At 36.8% G+C, this 20,419-nt stretch overlaps 1 protein-coding gene across 1 annotated transcript in view; it reads left to right on the top strand.

Annotated features, from left to right (window-relative positions):
- The window catches only part of LOC149202175 (phosphoribosylaminoimidazole carboxylase, chloroplastic-like), a 253,651-nt gene that overhangs the window by 114,647 nt on the left and 118,585 nt on the right, over positions 1-20,419 (top strand). The window contains exons 10-11 of the mRNA XM_089403118.1: positions 6,339-6,426; positions 6,586-6,780. Of these exons, the coding sequence (XP_089259244.1) occupies positions 6,339-6,426; positions 6,586-6,780 (283 nt within the window). The remainder of the gene's footprint in view (positions 1-6,338; positions 6,427-6,585; positions 6,781-20,419) is intronic.

The raw sequence follows: 20,419 nt of genomic DNA, 5'->3' as shown, positions 1-20,419 counted from the left end.
TGTCCTTCTTTAAGCTGCCTTTCCTTGTCTTGTCACCTTAGCTTTGAAACCATGTTGAGAAATCTAGGGGCAGCTAGATTAGGTGATTTCTCTTACTTTGATAACTGTGATGTATTTTTTTACTTTACTTGATTAGCTTCTTCTTACATTGATTATTATTAGTGTTCTTTATCATCAAACAACTACCAAACAATAAAATCAATGAGACAATAGGACACAAGATGTAGGCAATCAGCCAGGGCCAAAACCTCTCCAAATGAGAGGAAAACCAACATGAATTCTTCTCTTCTTATAAAACTTACAATTGACGAATTCCAAGACCTATGACCTTTGATCAAGACCCTCCAAGACCAAGTCAAACCTTCCTTCCAACAACTTCTGCAATTTTGACTTACCCAACAAATTCTTTTGGAACTTCGATCTTCGCAACAAATCCTTTTGCCCAACTAATTCTTCTGCCCAACAATTGTAGAAACCCTAACATGAGAGAGAGAGAGGCCCAAAAACTTTGATCTAGTTCTTCTCCTTCTTTTTCTTCCTTTTCCAGCTTCTATCTTGAGAAGGTCGAACTTGCTTTTAATGAATCTCGAAATGAGGTCGAGTTCCTTCTTATTTATAGGATTTTGAGGGGTACGAATTGCTATCTTTAGGTCGACTTGATCTTTGTACCATGACGAGGTCTTGGAGGGTCTTTCGACTCAATTTTCATTGAAATAAATTTTCTTTACAATATGTAGTATGCCCAAATGGGTCTTCAATACATGACAATAACTCATTTGACTTTATGACAAACCTAGAAACACTCAATGGGTGCTTGCCCTAAAAATAAATTTCCCTTGAGCATGAAACCCATGCCTCAAGAATAACAATAATAAATTTATTTTTCCCTTTTCATTAAATACATAAAAGTCATGATTACATGTCATTATGAAGACCGAACCTAGTTAATATTTCAACACCTAGGTATTTGGATGTATGGGTGCCAAATCCCAGAGAACCAATGGTTAGTTGAACCTGAAGAATGGAAGTGGAAATGGGGCTTGTAATGTAAGATGGAAAATGGTAAGTATGGGATTGGGATAGATGGAATAATGCTATCTCAATCAGGGGTTCCCAAGTAGTGTCCCTCCTATACCCATTGGGCCATTAGGGGAGGTCCCACTAGACTAGGATTGAAGATTAATCCCCCATTTAAGGTGAGGGAGCAAAATCAATGGTCCAAACCCTTCCTTCTTCCAAGTCACCCCATAATCTGTATCAAATGCCCAAATACAAACAAGCATAAGCATGCAATTGCAAATTGAATAAAGTACCTTTTGATTAGAAGCCCACCTTCGCCCATGTGCTCTTGTTGGATGGGTGAGAAGCATTTGATTGATGTAGTTGTGTAGATAAAGTGGCATGTCGTCAACTAGTGGTAGTTGTTCGGGGCTTCATAGCCATTCGACTGGATGTGAAGAATGGGAGAAAAAAATTCTCCTATAGGGTCACCCACTTTGGTGGGTAACAAAACTGAAGTGTAACACAATCCTTGTAGCTTAGAATAAACAAGATAAGATCCAAGAAAACAAATTGGATAAGGTTCCTTGAAGCAAAAACCATACTAGATTTGGGGTACAAGTTGTATGTTCGACACTTGGATGGTTTGAGATCGATTGGCACATGGGAGATGTTTTGTGTTGGGTTTGCACATTGGAGATTTCATGGTTAGTGGTTGCTTGCTTGGAATTCTTCCTTATTGGAGTGATCTTGTTAGTGGGGTGGAAATCCTTCTTTGCAGCCACATGGAGAGGATCACTTGCTTAGCGAATGCCCTACCTAGGAGGAGCATTGTTCTCTTGAAGGAGGGCATTAGGCCCTAAATAACGTGGGGTAGCTTGGATTCTTGGATGGATGCTTAGAGTTGACTTGGATATGCCTAGGCTATGCTAGTGTTCATGCAGGGGAACTGGAGTACATGGTTTAGCAGTGATGGAGTTCATGTTGGCTTGTGATTGATAGTTGTGGGCATGTGTTCTGTAGCTACATCATCTTGGAGCCCCTATTGCATACAACATTACTTTGGATCATGAGATGTGTAGGTTGGAGTGGAATGCTTCACTTGTGTCAGCCTACATGAGCTTATTGTAGGTTGCTTGTATTGCCTTGGGCCCACATTATATTGTTGGCCTTCCTTACCTCCCAAGATGAGGGAGATAGTTCTTTCGTATCATCATCATCGTTCTCTTCTCTTTGTAAATGTGTTCTTGGAGTGAATCTATAGAGTTCATGAGGAAACACTAGGAGAAGTTATATATGAGAGGAGGATGTCTTTGTTGGAGATTTCTATTGTGAAAAGGGTTTACACCTGTGACCAAGAGGTTGTTGGAGATGATCATCATTCATCAGATTGACTCATCATAAATATTTGACTCTTGTGTGGAGATGTGATCTAGAAGAGGAGTGTGTGCTAGTCATTTTCTCTCTCTTGGATTTTCATTTGTACTCGGTGTTTGTCTCTCTCTGTGTCTGTTGGGTTTCATGATTTTCTTGGAGCATCTTAAAGTCTAGGGTTAGGGTTTCATTCCTTGGAGGTTTGTGATTAGGGTTTTTTGATGAAACCTTGGGTGTATGTGATGAAGAAGAAGAAGAGAAATGGATATCTTCTCTTGGAGGACTTGTTTGAGTGATTCATACATGTTGCTCCTTTATTCTACTATGGTTTTCATTCTTTTAACTAACTATGATTTTAGCTAAGTCACAGGACACGTCCAAAAGGGTCCCGTGTCCCGTATTTTACGTATTGGACACGAAAACGGCCCTAATACGTGTCGAATACGTTTTTTAACGTGTCCTGGAAATTGAATACGTATTCTATGGTTTTCTTCGTGTCCCTGAATTTCGAAAACGCGTATTTCGTTTGTTGAAAACGTAGCCCTAACGTATTTCGTCCGGTTGAATACGTATGCTGCAAAAAGTGTAATTTAAAGGCCGCGCGATGGATTTTTGCGGGTTATTTTCGTCCTGTGCTGTCTGGAGCTGTCGTGTGGAGTCGTCTGGAGCAGATTGTGGTGCGGCTGGTGTGATTGCTGTGCACTTGCAGCGTTCAAGACCGGCACTCAGCCAAGTTCGTGCACTGCTCTAGGTAATCCTCTTCTGTGTATCAGTCCTTTTCTTCAGCAATACATTACCAGCAGTTCATCCCAATACAATTTCAATGTACCAGCACTCGTTCCTTTACTGAAAATCGTGTATCTGTGGCTCTACATGCACAGGAATAGTAGTAGCAGCTAACTCATCCAGCTAGATAAGGGTTACGGCCTGCCCAGAATTGTTAGCAACCTCCAGCACTGAGATTCGTTCCACACAGCGCACAAGAAACACTAAACTTAGTCCCTTTTAAGGATACGCTCAGCCATCTGCACAGCAATGGATGTGACCCCACTACAAAAGTAAACTCAACCTAATAAGCACCATACCGAAGCATATTTCCTTCTTGATCAAATGCATTCATCCCCATCCTGGATCAAGCATCTTAGGCCTGAATGTTTGGATTACAACGGTGATGAATTTGTAATGATGATGGGTGCCTAAAAGAACCACAAAAATTGCCATGCATACAACTGCCAGTGAATTCTGCTAGCTTTACTGGGTCCTTTGGGCACCTAGAAATACTAATGTTCTGATATTTTCCCATGATAAAACCACCATATGGGTCCATCAGCATTTCCTGGTTCAAGCAAGGTTTCTCCATGTATTTGGTTTTGACTGACGACTACGTTAGAATACAAACATCATTAGGGAGACATAGATTCCTATAATATGAGAGTTATGTCTTAACAATGATGCTTTAAAAGATCTCAGAGGATCTTGATGCTGCTCGTAAACTCACAAGCCATGAATAATATGCACAATAGTGACTACATCCTGAGCAATTACATGATTTTTTCACCTTAGATTTTGTCGAAAGGTGAAAGAAACAAATGGCTTTTACAAAGAGGCATAATTTTTTATATAAATTTTCCCATGGAAACCAACATTAGAACTTAGAAGGCATCACATTTACCAACCAAAAGAAGGCATACCTTTAACTGCTAGGATAACAATATTGAGTAACAGCAGTTCTTAAATATAGCATTAGGATGACATATCTGCATCAAAGGTCTGTCCCAAACAATGCTATCACTCTTAACATCACTGACTTCCATGTAACAAATTTGTTCTGAAGTTTTAGAACATTAAAAATTTTGTAGAGATTTAATCATAACGTGTTTATGTGCACAGAGTTTGGCCCTATCAGATTCACTGCTTGTTCGATACAGAAAAGCTGGTAAGATTACTAGTGGCTTCTTACATTAGTTGGTGGAACCACCAATAGCACATTACATTTGAAAATCTGTGTATTTGACTTTCAGTGTCAAAATTAGGGATTTAAACATCACATTCTAGATCCACTGGTGATTTCCTTTTCAAATAGCTCCCTGAACCTGATGGACAACATAATGTTTGCCTTGAATCTGTTTAAACTACATCAACTTAAACATTTACTACATTTACATGCTTATCTAAAAAAACATAGTAGTAACTTGCATGGGTGGAACTTAGAAGTTAGAACGGTCTATTAGAGAAACTGAAATTCGTCTAAACAAATGGACCTTTCAATTAAGTATTTAAAGTACTTTAATATACCATTGAATATGGAATGTCTTTGCTCACCTGAATTGCCATTGCAAATATTGTACCTATAATCGGGATTTTTTTTATCTTTCATGGAGTAGAAAGCTATTATAGGACAAATTTAATTGTATTGTCGCAGACCAGCCTCCCCACGCCCTGCAACACAACTCTATATATGTCTAGATTCAACCTCTCAATAACCAGAACCTGGCCCAGAGCTTTGGAGATAATTTGGACGTTGAGAAAGGGGAATTTGTCCCTCTTTGAGCTAGGACTTTGACCCAGGTAAACTCAGATATGCTCAGACTCTCTTAATGAAGAAAGTTCTTATATTGTTTGCAAAATTTCAGAGTATAAAGTGGAAGAAAACCCTCCTAATCTCTGTCTTCCTCTTCCACAACACGTCCAGAACTCCTCCAGTAAATCTGAGATAGTTTGGCACTGATAAGGGAGATGTACGCACAGGTAACAGGATGATATCAGCTCTCACACCCAGGCAGAGGTATCACGGCCTGTTTGTTTTCAAGGCAGCCTCCAAATCTGTAATATGTCCCTCACACCAAAGAGAAAACTCAAACTTGGACCCTTTAATTATATTTTAATTTGATTAGATAAGCTGCAACCTGCAATTTAATATGGATAAAAAACTATATTTCGGTATATATATATATATATTTTTTTATTAAATATATATAAAACGTGTCCCCCGTGTCCTGTTTCCGGGTCGCTGCGTTTCGTATTGAATACTCGTATTTACGTGTCCTCCGTGTCTCGTGTCCTCGTGTCATGTGACTTAGGATTTTAGAGATTAGTGGGTTGTACTAGCCTCGTGATAAGGCTGTGGTATGCACAACAACTTTATCTTGTATATATTAATGAAGTTTTCAGCTGTCTGCAACTTCTGTGTATTGCGGATTTGATTTCCAACCATGTATGTTCTTCATGAATTGTAGTTTACAGCTATTTGTCTTGTTCAGTTGACATGAGGAAAGGACAATTTTCTTGAGTGGTTCGACATCATAATTGAAGGAGTTAATGGCTGTTTGACTGCTGTTATAACTGTTGTAAAGTGAGTTTCCAGAGATGTTTAATGCATGATAAGATTTCCCTAGAGGGATGACACTAACCAATCACTTTGGTATGTTTTCTCCTTGGAATGCCTAGAAGATTGGACTGTTAAGAAACGAAATATTGTTCACCTTCCATTGCGGTCTTATTCTATATTTCATAACAGCCCTAAGACTCAAAATTCATAGGGTTAAGATCTGGGAAACCTATAGTTAAGAGATGGAATTTCTCTCTGGCATGAAAAGTCAAAGCCCTCTGAAATTTCACAAGGCCTACACCATGAAGACCTTTTCTTTGGTAAAATTTCATATTGTTTGGTAGGGTTCAATTCTTTTGTAGTTGGAACAGTTATGTTAATGGTCAACGGTCATGCCCTTTATGAAGACACTGATTAGTATCTAAGAAAATCTATTACATATCATTAGATAGACCTTTAGATGCTATTTTCATTATTTTAATTTAGTTGCTAATCACTGAAAGTGATCGAGGCATGCATGCATGAATTTCATGCTCCATGAGATCATAATATTTTATCCCTTGCTCTAGGATGCATATGAATAATGAAGAATAATAAAACTTTGTAAACTCGATGCTGACTATTGTTCATATACTAGGGAGAAGAGGGTTTCTATATAGCCCATCAACTCATGAGAAGGGCTGTATCAGTTCCCGGTGCAAGTGTTCACTGGTATGAGAAGCCAGGTAGGTTAGAAATTATAAGTGGTACATACTACATACAGGGTTTTATTTTGTGTTTTTTTTGCCAATTGCAAGATTTGCTGGATTTACATAAATTACTATTTGCTCTTTCTTAGGTGCCGTATATTAATCATCCTGACATGTATATTTATGGTCATGTAGAAATGAGAAAGCAGCGTAAGATGGGCCATATCACTGTTGTAGGTCCTTCCGTGGATGTAGTTAGAGCACGCATTAAATCAATAATTGATGGTAATAGCTGGGTTGGAATCTCTGGCAATACAAATACAAGGTATCCAGAATCATCAGAAAGTTCAAGAAGAGATTGGGCCGTTGGCTCTGGAAATGATAAGTCAGGTTTGCTCTCTCTCTCTCTCTGTCCCTCACCCACACACGCGCGCACACACACACAAAGACACACACACACACAGAGTGACTGGGTGTTCTGGTATTAGAATAATCCTATGTTTTCCAGGTTTAGGCTAGGAATTGTAAATTTATTGAACTTTCTATTTCTATTGTTAGACTGGTTACCCTTAGGTAGTTAGGTTAATAGGTTCTATAATCTATTCCTGTGGTTGTAGTCTCAATTCTGTGTCTCGTTATTATTTCAAAAGGCAATGTAAATTCTTTGCATTTTAAAACATAGATTGATGTATTTGAAAATTCTCTTTATTATTTCTATTTGGTTGTATAGTTGAGAATTCACCACATATTCTAGGATATACCATGAATTGGGTTACAAAATTACTGCTAATATAGTTATGAGGAGAAATGGAATAATAGTCAATGCATATTCAAGAAGGTTGTTGCTCATGAGTGTTCAGTTTGGCATAAATGCACACAAAATGGCGTTCATGCAAGAAATGTATTGGGCTCTAAGGTACATTTGTGGTGTTTCAGCTGGTTTGTTTTCCTTATAACATCCCCTTGAGAGCTTCCTTATGCTGTGTTTGAATAATGCATGTATGTAGAAGATCATGCCATAAATCAGGGGCACATCTGATTTTCCGCATTAAAGTGACAGCATTCTGAATGGTTGGAGCAAAGGAATGTGCTCTACCTATGTTTACAAATATAATAAAATCTGTGACATTGAAGTTCTAGATTTTATGGTATTTGAAAAGCAGAAACCTGCCCGAGTTTGGTAGAAAGGGTGCTGCATAAATATAGCTTTAGAATCCAACTATTTGTTATTAATTTTTGAAAAATACGAAATTAATATTCATTTATACAAAATGAATATTAAGTAAAAAGTTCAAATGAAAGTGATAAACTGGTGTGCTTTGAAGGAGGACTTGGCATAAATCTGCTAAATGAAGAATTGGTGTAATGTTTATTAAGTCATAAGCCTGGGGATTCATTAAAATAGGTTCTACGTGATATTAGTCATTAGACTTTAAAGTGCTAAGTTGGAAGTGTAGTTAGGACAAAGCAATCAATGATGTATTACATATATAATTAGGTAGAGCCATTTCTTACTGGAAAATTCTAACACGACTGTTTCATATACACTTACAAATGTATTCAACATCGGTGGTCAGTGATAATAAAGAATATCATTGAAATTTCTATAATCTCTTCGAGTTAATCACTTGGAAAGTCCAGAACTTGTGAATGTAACTAGAGTCTGGATAACATTAGAAATCAAGCCACTGTCATCTCGCTTGACTTCTCACATAGAAGTTAGTGCCTACTAACTTTAGTGGTGTATCCCTAAGTGATCTAAGGGGTCAACTGTGAGTCAAATAGTGATTAGTAACACCTAGAAAATCAAAATAAAGATCGCTGTTCTGTTTCAAACCCACAACTAAATAAAAAACAGCAAGCTGGAACCACTGATTATTGTGTAGAAACAGCAACTATAGCAGGTTGTATATGGCCGTATTTGATGCTAGAAATTATTAAATTGACAGTCTTTTGTACTTTCTTTTTTTATGTTTTTGATATTTATGTGTTGTTAATGCACGGAAAATAAAAAATCAGCAAGTTAAGCTTGCTGTAATTTTGATAGAAAACTGGAAGACAATGAATAAAATACAGCTGATCTATATGCTCTATATACCTAAGATGCATCAAAATCGATGAATTTAATAGTTTTGCTTTTGGGAATGATTGGATAGCTTTTGTAAATTAACCAGTGCCACATGGAGTTGAATTAGGAGATAGGAAAAGAAAACAGGGTAAATGAAAACCATTCAAGTTCTACTGCTTCAACTCTATCAAGAAAGCAAATAAAAGCAAGAGATTATGAAAGATAATTGTTCTTACACACATAACAAAGTACTATTCACCTAGAGAATCATGGTTAAGTCTTTATTACCAAGAATTGTAGGAATAACAAAGACCTTGACAGATAGGAACACACCAGCAACTCTCCAAGTTCTTTGGGAAGTCAAAATGGGATAGGTGGAATCATGTTGCAGTAGCGAAGAAGTCCAACCACCACAATGTGTTCTATGCTAGCTTTCAAATTACACACTCTCAAGAAGGAAGAATGGAAGCAATGCGAGGGTACATAGCAGTGTAGCACTAATAAACAACGCTTGCTGATTACTAATAGTAATCTCTGCCCTTTTCCTTCGATTTTACAACATTATATAAACGAAGAAGCGAATTAGAAGGGAGAGAAGACTAGAATAGATTGCATACTTTAAAAATGTTCCAAGCATCTCCCGAGTGAAGCAACCCTCCTCCAATAAAAGCAATCTGCAATGTAACATATTAAATCTGCCAAGCAAATTCTCTTCTAGGGTGCATCACCTCCATGATAAAATTAGAAAATACGTTAGCCACTCTTGAGTCACCTTTAGTCTTGCACTGATCCTTGAACTCTGGATTTAAAGTGCAAGATTTATTGGTAACACCTCGGAAAATTCAGAAAAATTGCCTAAAATGTTGGCCCCCAGTCATTACGTCAGAAAAAGAATCAGGTGCAGATTGAGAAACTAAGAGCTAGAAAGAAATTTTAAGGAGTTAAGCATCTTCTGTTTTTGTAGTTTCTTATATAACTAGTTCGTCAAGATTTATTCATGTACATCAGGGAATGAATGGAAATATGTAAAAAGTAGGAACCATTGTTATGGAATCTATCCCTTCCCATGGTGGGACCAAAGACACTCTTGGCTGTAGAAATTAGTATGAAGCTATGAAGCTTTGATGTAGTGCGTACAATGGATAATGACACAACCTTTTGATCATAGTTTTAAAACTACGCTGGTTTGACTCGGAATCGGCCTGGTTGACCGAGCCATACCCCTGCCCGGACCGACTAAGTCAATTTTCCGGTTCGGTGGCTGATCTGTTACCGAACTGGCCGAGTTGGGCACCAATTCGGTAATGGACTGGCCGGACTGACCGAGCTTGACTTAAACCAGTTGGTCTCAGTGGCAGGAAAAAGGGCGGGTTGGGCAGACTTGAAATCATTTTTTTGTTTAAACTATTTCCTAGCCCCTCTACCCTTCTCCCACACCTATAAAGGTGACCCAACCCCCTCATATTTCCTCACAACTATCTCATTGCATTTATGTGAGCATTTGTGAGGAGTTTGTGAGCAGTTGGAGTTGGTTTTTGGAGCAGCATTGAGGAGGTTCTTGGGCGATCTTTGGAGCAACATTGAGGAGTTGGTTTTTGGAGCAGCATTGGTTATGTGTTTTTGTTCTGATCTCTATATATTACATGTATTGGACAGTGCACTCGGTGCCATTTTGATATAATAGATATATTCATGAGCATGCTTTGATCAAATGTTGTCTTCTCTCTATTATTCTAATGCTTTGAGTTTGGAAACATAAATGAAAATCTTTAAAAATGTGTTTTTTCTTTAAAATTAAATATTTAATGTACTTTTTACAAAGACTGATTCATTATAATCAACTAGTCTGAGTCGATACTGAGTCAGAGTTGACCCTCGGCCGGTTCCAAGTTCGAGTCCGAGTTTTAAAACTATGCTTTTGATTTAATTCAATAGATGTTACAGAAAAAGAAAATAAATAAAGTTATATCAAGATCAATGGCTTGGCTTGTTTGCTACTGTGAACATCTTTTATGTTAATGGAAACCTAAAATACATTGATGCCCTTTATCCATTGCATCATGCCAGAATATTAGTCTATCTGTGATCAAGTTTATCGGTTTTTAATTGACTGGTGAACATTTATGATTTTAGTATTTGCTTTGTTGAAATTTTCCATATGAATATAAGTGAGGATGTTTTTTTTTGTTATGAATGTGAACATGATATCTAATTTTGTATGGCACTGTATAAATTTGAATGACCTGCAATTTTTGTAAAACAGTTAATTGTGTGTGTATATATTTATTAAGCCTTAAAATGTCTCTTACAGCAAGACTTGAGAATTTCTGTATCTTATACTCTAAAGGGTGACATCTCTAGAACTTTGTTGGGATGTATAAAAGTCATCTATTTCTTTTGTAAGTGCCTCTTTGCACATTTTTAAAATTGTATCATTAATTATTTGAATACTAGCATCTTTCTATTGAACTTGTTGTACTTTCAGCTCTAGTTACTGAATTTGCTGCATCCTTTATTTCATTAATGTTTGTCATTTTCTCAAATTTTCCTGAAGCTCATAAGTTTAGAGCTCATGCTAGGCTTTGGCCCATGTGCTAATGTGTATGTGCTGGCCATCTTTTACATTTCGATCTTCTTTTGTTTTTGCTTGTGGCCATCATATTCTTTTTCTTGTTCTTTTCACTGCGTAAACCTCATAGGGAAAAGTTTTGGGCCCAACCCAGGTATGAGGATGTATGGTGCCAAATCCCAGAAAGCCAATGGTCAGTTGAATCATGTTGACGCCGCCTAGCACACACACCTAAGTTAGTGTGAGAAAAGTCCTTAACCCCACAAGGTGTGGCTTGGTGGCAAACCTAAGAGATGGGGCTGTCACCTATTCCCAACTCTCTTTGTTAAAGCTCTCTCCTAAGTAAAGCTAAGGGGGGTGGTCCCTAATGAAAGGTTAGATGAAATGATGTGAGTTTCTAGGAGATCTTAAGTTAAAGGGACTACTTCAAAATTGAGTGAGCGTCGTGAATGAGCAATGCTATATATAGATTCAATAATTGACACATCATTTAATAGATAAACATGTAAACCAATGCCTTAATGATTGCTTCAAAGAAGTAGTAAAGACTTGCTCAAGTATATACTCAAAATGAGATAATAAGTAGTCCTACAAAACAAATCAATGTTAGATGAAAAATACCAATTGCAAGATACAAATTGCACTTTAAAGAGATGCTCAAATAAAGATACTATCATTCATGACCATAAGCATAAGCATAGCAATTTGAAGGAAAATAACTTGCAAATGAAAGTCAATGGATGCCAAATATCAACAACAATAGATGACTTCATCAATGAGACATGGGATTATTAATCGAGTACATGAAATGAATAAACTTGCAAGTAAATTGGAAATTGCTCTAAACTAAATGAGTTAGAATGATATGCAACTTAGTTACGGTGAGATGCAATTATCTTGGTAAATTTTTAAACAAAATGCCTATTCTAGGTGAGAGATTCTCCCTTAAACCTATTACCAAAGGGTAAAGATTGAGGTGATTGCAAGGAAGAGGGATTGAGGAAGCACTTTTTTTCATTAACGATACACTTCCCCTAATCCTTACAAGCCATGTGTACCTTCGTTCCTACAAGGGGACAAAGCCACATTCAAAACTGCAAGGTCACACACTTTACCCTACTTCGTACCAGTTGGAGGAACTTTCAAAGAAAATCTCGGTCTTATTATTTCTATTCAATCAAGCTTATGCTTGGTGGTAAGATTAGAAATGCCAGAAATTCTAATATGATTAAATGAGATGCATGTAAGTTTTTCCCAAAAGAAATGTTGATTGCAATGTTTCAAAATAAGAACAATGAGATAGTGCTCAACATAAATTGCAAAAAATGATTTCAATTGGAGTAATAAAATGGAAATTAGCTCACAAGTGTTGCATGTGCTTCACCAATTGATTGAAAGTAGACAAGCTAAATGAAATGAGACAAATAAATTGCTTAAGATAAAATTGCTTCAAGTGAAATGTAATGCTCCAATAATTACCAAAACATGTAACATAAGTTGACACAATAATGAAGCAGATATCCAAATAACTATTAACAATATGAATAAGTTTAGGGCAAATGGAGTAAATCAAAGCTTGTCAATAAAAGCAAAGTGCTTGCACATAAATGAAATTGCTCAAGAAGCAAGTTGTCAATTTTGAAATTTGGACAGGCAAGAGCTTAAATGGCATACTTAATTAGCAAATGTTATGTGATGTGAGGTTGTGTTACTTCCCAATTAAGCATGAGAATGAACTAAGTAGGAAAGCTAGGAAGATGCAAGTCAATCAACCCACAGAGTCCTCCCTCTAAATGGCGAGAAGGGATGCCATGGGTAAAATCCCAAGCTCCCTCAAGAAAACAATTATTTTATTAGATGTTACAATGAGGAGAATGCCTTTTAGAAGGTTCCCCAAAAGATGAAGGAGAAACTTTACAAAATAAAAGCTTTGGAAGCTAGAGTCTTCTTCCAAAAATTAGCAACGACAATGGTGAATGGGATTTTCTCAAAATCTGAAAATTACAAGGACTAAATCAGCCCCTTTGATACCTTTACTTTCATGTAGATCATATCTAATTCATGTGACCTTCTTTATTGCACCTTCAGAGAATGAGTTTATCATATACATCTCTTTGATGTCTCCAATATTGCTATATGAGGGGATCTTTCATAAGAATCCCTTTCCATGAATTCAAAGGAGACCTTTTAATATGTTCAATGAATGCAAGGAGTTTCGATGACCTATCCAATTTATAGATCTCCTTGCAAACACGAAGTCATTTTACCAAATTGATTAAAGAATGAAATATACTTACTTGACATGTGAAGATGAAATCTTCACCTTGATTGCTTTGATGATGGTTGAAGAAGATATATTAGAGCTCCCTCTTGGATGATCTTCTTCCAAATGAAAAAGTCTTTCTTCAATAGAGAAGGTTGCTCCTTTTGATGAGGATGATTTGCTGCTTCTTTGGATGAACTTCTTCAAGGACAAGGAGAAGATCCTTGCTTGTTTTATAACCTTGAAGATGATGACAATGCCTTCTCGCCTTAAATATACTTCGACTTCTTTTGTCGTGTAGATTAGAACTGCTTCTAGGGTTTCAACTTTCTCCAAGATGATGTGATCTTTGTTTTTAAGGTCCTTTGAGCTATCTTGCTTTGTAGACAACTTGATGAGGGTCTTTGTGGACTTTTGATGATAAATACGGAAACAAAAGCTCTTGCTGTTGTAGACTGCTTCTTTGATCTAGGGTTTGATTCTTCAATGTAGATCTTGATCCTTTTCTTTTATAACCTTCAACTTGCTTTGATGCGCTTCGTGATCCTTGAATGTCTCTTTGCTGCCCTTCCTTTGACTTCAATACCTTAGCTCTGATACCATGTTGAGAAATCTAGGGCATTAGCATAAGGGGATTTCTCTTTCATTAGTGACTGCTTGTGAATGCTTTTTACTTCTTTAGATTAGTATCTTCTTCACGTTAGATTATTAGTGTTTTTCATCAAACAATAACCAATGCATGAACATAAATAGGCAAGAGACACAACATGTAAGCTATGAGCCAGGGCAAAAAACCTCTCACTCTTTGAGAGGAAAACCCGCACAAATGCTTCTTATAGAGATTCCAATTGATGAATACCAAGACCAAGACCCTTGACCTAATAGCCCTTCCATGACAAGACACAAACTTTCTTGACAATCAACCTTCTGCTTGACTCCTTCTCTTCCACTTTGGCCTTCGATGAGCTGTAGATATATTAGAGATGATACCGAGACATAACAATTTAATGTCACCTAAATGTGACCACTGTAGCAGCACTGAAATGCTTATCTTCTGAATTCATCACTAAACTCTTTGACTGTGAGACAACACCCTTGTCACGCTTCTTCACCAAACTTATCACTGCATTTTCTTTGACCTTGTCACTGTATATATCCGAACTGTGTTTAGCCCTAGACAGAGACCCGAAGTTCTTTCTTCTTCTTATGATTGCAACCTATTCCACTTTGTCTGAAGTCAGAGAGATATCTAACTTAACTTCTGTTCTGTGATCCAACTTCTGGGAGAGGTTTGAGCTTCTTTTAACTGTGATCACCCTACTCAGAACTTGTTGTCCTTTTCCTTATTCAACTAAACTCTACACTGTGATATGACACCCGAAAATATCCCTCAACAGAGATCCGAATACTGTACTCTTCACCGAAATTATCCGAACTTGCTACTGATCTGTTCAACCGAATTTTAGAGAGAGATACAAAGATTGTTTTCTGTCATTTAAAAAAGTCACAGTTACATGTCATTATGAAGAGAAAACCTAGTTACATTTTACAACAAAGCCAATGTAGCTGAAGAAGGATGTCCAAAGAAGACTAAGCTCGAAGAATTGGATTTAAGAGACTTACACTACTAAAGTCTTTTGATCTAAGTTTTTATTATTTCTTTTTGATTTCTAGTTTTGTAGGTTTAACATTATGGAAAAACATTTTATTTGTTCTTAAGGTTATAGGTATCCTTCAAGCTTGGAGGGAGCCCTCATCAACCTCCAAAGATAGTATCCTATTACCATTTTCATTTTTAGTTTTCCTTACTTTTCTATTTTTGTTTGCATAAAATACTAATCAGATTTCTTCTCTTATTTCCTTGTCTAGGAAAACTTGTTAAAGACTCGAGGAAGAAGGTCTCATAGAACAAAGCATTAGAAGTATAAGGCTTGTTAAGAAAGAAGAGGTATGTTTTGAATTACAAGTTTTGCTCTCTCCATATTCATTCTTGACAAACTATTACTAACATCTTTGTGTCTAGCTTTCCTGAATCTTAAAGATTCTTGATTGGATGATTGATCATTTGATAAATCTACCCTCCTTATATCTTTGATTATTTTGGTAGAACCCTAGAAAGGTTCATTGTGAAAAACCCTAACTTAAGGGTATGTCGATGATTATGTGTGAAACCCTAATCTACTTAGGGTTATTGTTGAAAAGAAAATGTTTGATATTTTGATAAAGTCATGTTTGGGGTATTGGTATGGTTATGGAAACCATAACTTATTAGGGTTGTATGGTAATGTCTGAAATCCCGAACCTTTGAAGTATTGGAAATTTAGGTTTTGCTATGCTTTGTATTGAAACCCTAGATCATTAGGGTTTGGTAAGGTGTATAAGTAAGACCCTTATTACGTCTTAGAAATGATTTCCTTGGGATGTGTGTGTTTGTTCGATCAAACTCTAGTTTGAACAAGTCTGTTCTGTGTCAAACTCTTATTGACATTTGTGTAGTTGGGTTTGACTAACACATGTTATGATATGCTTGTGCATGATGATGGAATCCTAGATATATGAGTTGACCTAAATGTTGATGGTCATAAGTCTTAGGGTTTGGAACTCTACCCTAATCGAGGTTTGTTTCTCTAGGATGATAGTATTTGTGAATTCTCGGTTTTGGAGTTAAACCTTAGTAGAAGTCAAAATCTCTGATATATCATGACAATATAATAATTTGAAATCTGTGTAAGATTGTTGAAATTTGAGTTTCAATTGTGATTGATGATTGATTGAGAAAATCTAGGGTTTGTGACAAACCCTAGTGGAAGCCGGTCATGTTTTTGATTGAGAAAATCTAGGGCTTGTGACAAACCCTAGTGGAAGCTAGTCATGTTTTTGATTGAGCTGTGATTGGTTTTGATTGTCAAATCTCATGTATGAAATCCTAGTGGGAAGTCTAACATATGAATTCTGAAGTTGTTAAATACTTTGTAGATCTATATTTGTTTGAATTGTATCTAGGGTTTGCTATATGTTGTAATAGTGTGTGTCATACCTTTGAAAGAAACATTGAAACCCTAGATGTAGTGAAAATTGCTATGAAATAAGCCTTGATGAAATAGTCTAGGGTTTATGACAAAGTCCCTAGCAAGATGTTGAAGAGTATGCGTCTCTTGTTTGTAATTAAGTTTGGGCATCTTATATATAAAGTTGAATGCTTCCGTGATTGTGATATGGTTAACTTGATTCTTCTAGAGATTTGGTTGTACATGCTATATAAGTTGTGCAGCTACGTGATCTTCAAGATAGTGAAGATGTTCGTAAAGAAAAGTTGATGTGATAAGCATGATGTGAATGGTGATGGTAATGATAACTTTGATGAGAAGGATGGAAGCCATGAAAGATTCTTTGATGTCATAAACTAGAAGTATAACTCCCTAAGTTAAGAGGGAGCCTGGATGAAATCTCCCTAGGTTAAGAGGGAGCTTGAATGAATGAAATCTCCTTAGACTGAGAGGGAACTCGGATGAAAGGAATCTCCCTAGTTGAGAGGGAGGTCATATCATAGTCATGATGGACACCTTGATAGAAGAAATTGGAGAATGTATTTTTGAAGGGTTGCTGAGAAAGGAAAAGCCATATCAATTTATGGATTTTGTTGTTGCATTAGAAGTAGGAAAGAAAGTTGCATGGTTGAAGGAATCTTCTGTCAATATTCATTGGAAAAGCTCTAAGTCCTACTATGAAAAGTTGATAAGCAACATCAAGTTGTTTGGAAGACCTCGAAGGTTTGCATCTATATGTACATTTGAAAGTTTGTTACTTATTGGGCTTGTGTTCTCTAGGTAAATCTCTCGAAAGTTTGATAACATGTCTTTACAGTTTAGAGTTGACGATCACTTTGATTGGAGAGATTTGTTGCTGATCTGGTTGATCAGGGAGGATTTGTTGTTGATTGAAACGATGAGGCTTTGTGTGAGACATTGCTTGGCAGGACATCTCCCCTACACTTTGTGTTGATGTCTAGTTGCCGAAGTAGGGACGGTGGTGTTTGTCATGGAGGTCTGACCTTAGATACACACCTAGATCCTTGGGTTGATAGTTAGTAAGCCTGATGGTACCAAGAGAGGCTGAAAGCTTTATTCCATCTTAGTCCCACTTGGATAGATTGCCTTGGTCTGGAATCTAGTCAATGGCATTGCGATGCCTAAATTGTTGGAGGACCTTGGATAGATTTCCTTGGTCAGGAATCTTCTCCATGGCATTGTGGTGCCTAAATTTCTTCATGGTTCATGTGTTCTGAGATCTTCCTTGCACTTGTAACGATGAATACCTCCCTAGTTAAGAGGGGGCGTTGAAATTTGTAACTAGGTTCGGTCTTCATAAATGTATTTGAGATGTACTTATCAAAAGAATGAAGAAAATATTATTATTATTATTATTGTTATGACTTATTAAAGCATGGGTTTCATGCTTGGGTCATCATGTTTTAGTTCAAAGTCCCCTTTGAGGACTTCTACGATTTATTCTTAGTTAGTAGAGTCATTGTACATTTACAAAGACCCTTCTTGGGCTTTCAGATCATGTAAAAAGAATTATTTTTGAGTCAAAAATGAATTTAGTCTCCTCCACACCAAGTCGACCTCAAGAAGATCAAGTCGGCCTCAAGACAAGTAATTCGACCTCACAGAAGGGCTATAAATACAAGGAGTTTGAATTCATTTGGAATATGTCATTCTCTCTCACATAGTTCAAGGTTGGACGCTGGAAGCTGGAAAGAAGTGTGAGTTTCTAGTGGAAGATAGAAGGGCTAAAGGTCGAAATTTTGGGACAAGTCTTACTCAATTCCAAGTTGTATCAAAGGAGATCGAAGTTCTCCAAGTCTGGTCGAAGCTGCGGTTGCTACTATGGGTTGCAAAACAAAAGAGATTGTTAGTGGAAAGAACATGCAAAGGAAACAAAATATAATACATACTAATATACAAGAAACCAAACCAAGTGATGGGAGTGAACCCCCATACTTGTTTAGCTTGGAAAATTACTCTTAGTTAGCTTATGTAACCTTGAAAGCTCTAGATCAAAAGAAACATGTAATTTAAATGAGTAGATAATTCAAGTAGATAATAGGAAAGAGAAACCTCCCTCTTGCTTCTCTTTAGATGAAACTTTGAAGTGAAAATTGGCGAGTCATGAGAAAACAATGAATCCGAGAGTGAGTTGATCTATGAGAGACTTCTCCCATGCCCAAATGAATTCCTACACAAATTCAAATAGATTTCTCCCTACACATTTGAAACAAATATTAGCTTGCAAAAGGATAAGAGCATGCAATGGGTGAAATAAACCAAATATTCCTCCAAAAATAAATTGGCAAGTTCACTCCTAGAATGCTACTCTAAATCAAGGATATGTGCAAGATAGCTTGCACATATCAATCCAAACTAGATGGCAAATATAAGCTAACAACATTCAAATATGCAAGAAAATTTAAGCATAATAACAATAGCATGGAAGGAAATCACCTCAAAGTGCCAAGAGAACACCACCAAAATTGCTCCAAAGTCTTTGATTTTATTAGCAAATTGCAAGTACAAAATGACAGAGTTTCCTCAAGCCCAATAGCTCATAACATGAATACATAGTGAGAGCCCAATGTTCACTTATATAGAAAATTGGGAGCAAATCCCAATGAGAGATCCAAATGACAAGTGTTCGAGAAGATTCCAAGAAGAGAAATCGAATTCCAAGCAGAGAGATGAGATGACAAGTGTGGAGCTTCAACCAAATCGAATTCCTTGAGGTGACCATCCAAATTTTCATTAAGCAAGTTGAAACTCCATGTGTGAGACAAAGAGATGCCAAATGTGCAACAAGAGGGTGTTAACTCCCCAACCATCAAGCCATGAAGTGCCACATCGAATTGTTATTCCAAATGTGCCATGCATTGGAGCTCCTTGAGGAAATGCGTGGGCCTTCTTTGGGGAACTTGTTGATCACAATGATGCCAAATTTAGGAGTGGAGTTGTGTTGGAGACAAGCCTCCACCAAAATCTCAATAAAAAATCCATCCAAATATTCCCTCATGTGCATTAACTCCAACAAAATTGATTTTCCTAGTCAACAAATTGAACTCCCTTTTGTAGCAAGAAAATCGATTTTCCCATGTGATAAATGCTTTGATGATGTCAGGTGCCAAATCATCTCCCACTTGTCCTTTGACTTAACTCTTGACTTGAGATAATTTCCAAGTCATTTCCATGTCATTTTATCACATGGAGTTATTTATTTCTCCATTTATTTAATTTCTGGGCTAATTTATTCCCACATTTTCCACTAAACTTAGGAAAAGTGGGTTTTGAGGGTCTATAACTATTTTTTACCCCTCAAAGTGTGTCATAGTAGAAATTTGAGGGTGAGAGATGTAATTTTGAGCACACATACCCCATACAACTTCTCTAGACATCAGTTATTACATTTTATATTCATAATTTATTCAAATTTCCGCCCTACGAGAAATTTAAAAAACTGACCCCTAGACCTATTCAAATTCCACGAAATTTTACTTGTGATCGAGTATGGTAATATACAATGTCTCTAGATACTAGGAGTCACCCAAGGCCTCGCCATCAATCTGCACTTCGCCTTTGGGGTTATGCTTTAAGGAAAAAACTCAATTAATTATTAAGTCTTCGAAAACACTTAATAAATAACCATGTAAAAAAACCTTCCAGAGTAAACTCACTTGATGACAATGTCCCAAGTTACCTAGGCCTGTTACATGACTCAACTCATCACATTAGCATCACTTTACATCATCCCTTGGCTTGTGGAATTTAAGTACAACATGAGAAGAAGGTGAGAAGAAGAAATAGACTTAAAAAATTTGATGATACAGTGAACTCTGATGGTGCATGACGTTTTTGACACATATTTGGGCATGGAGTCTACAAATTTTTTTTTAGGCGCACTTCAATGGTCAACATCGTGCTCCACATGGGGATGCATGCTAGATAGGAAGTGATGGCATGCAAGGACCTAGAATCTGCATCTACCAACAAAAGACATATATCAACAACGTCCGTGCAAAATATCATCATATAAAATCAAATACCGACATAAAAAAATACATAAATGGAAATTTATTTCT

This window comes from Pinus tabuliformis, chromosome 2_1, assembly GCF_031772625.1.
Source record: "Pinus tabuliformis cultivar Carrire ecotype Pingquan chromosome 2_1, CPIR1, whole genome shotgun sequence".
In the NCBI taxonomy this organism is placed as follows: Eukaryota; Viridiplantae; Streptophyta; class Pinopsida; order Pinales; family Pinaceae; genus Pinus; species Pinus tabuliformis.
Note: the sequence above shows the minus strand (reverse complement) of the source record. Positions and strands in the feature narration are given on the sequence as shown.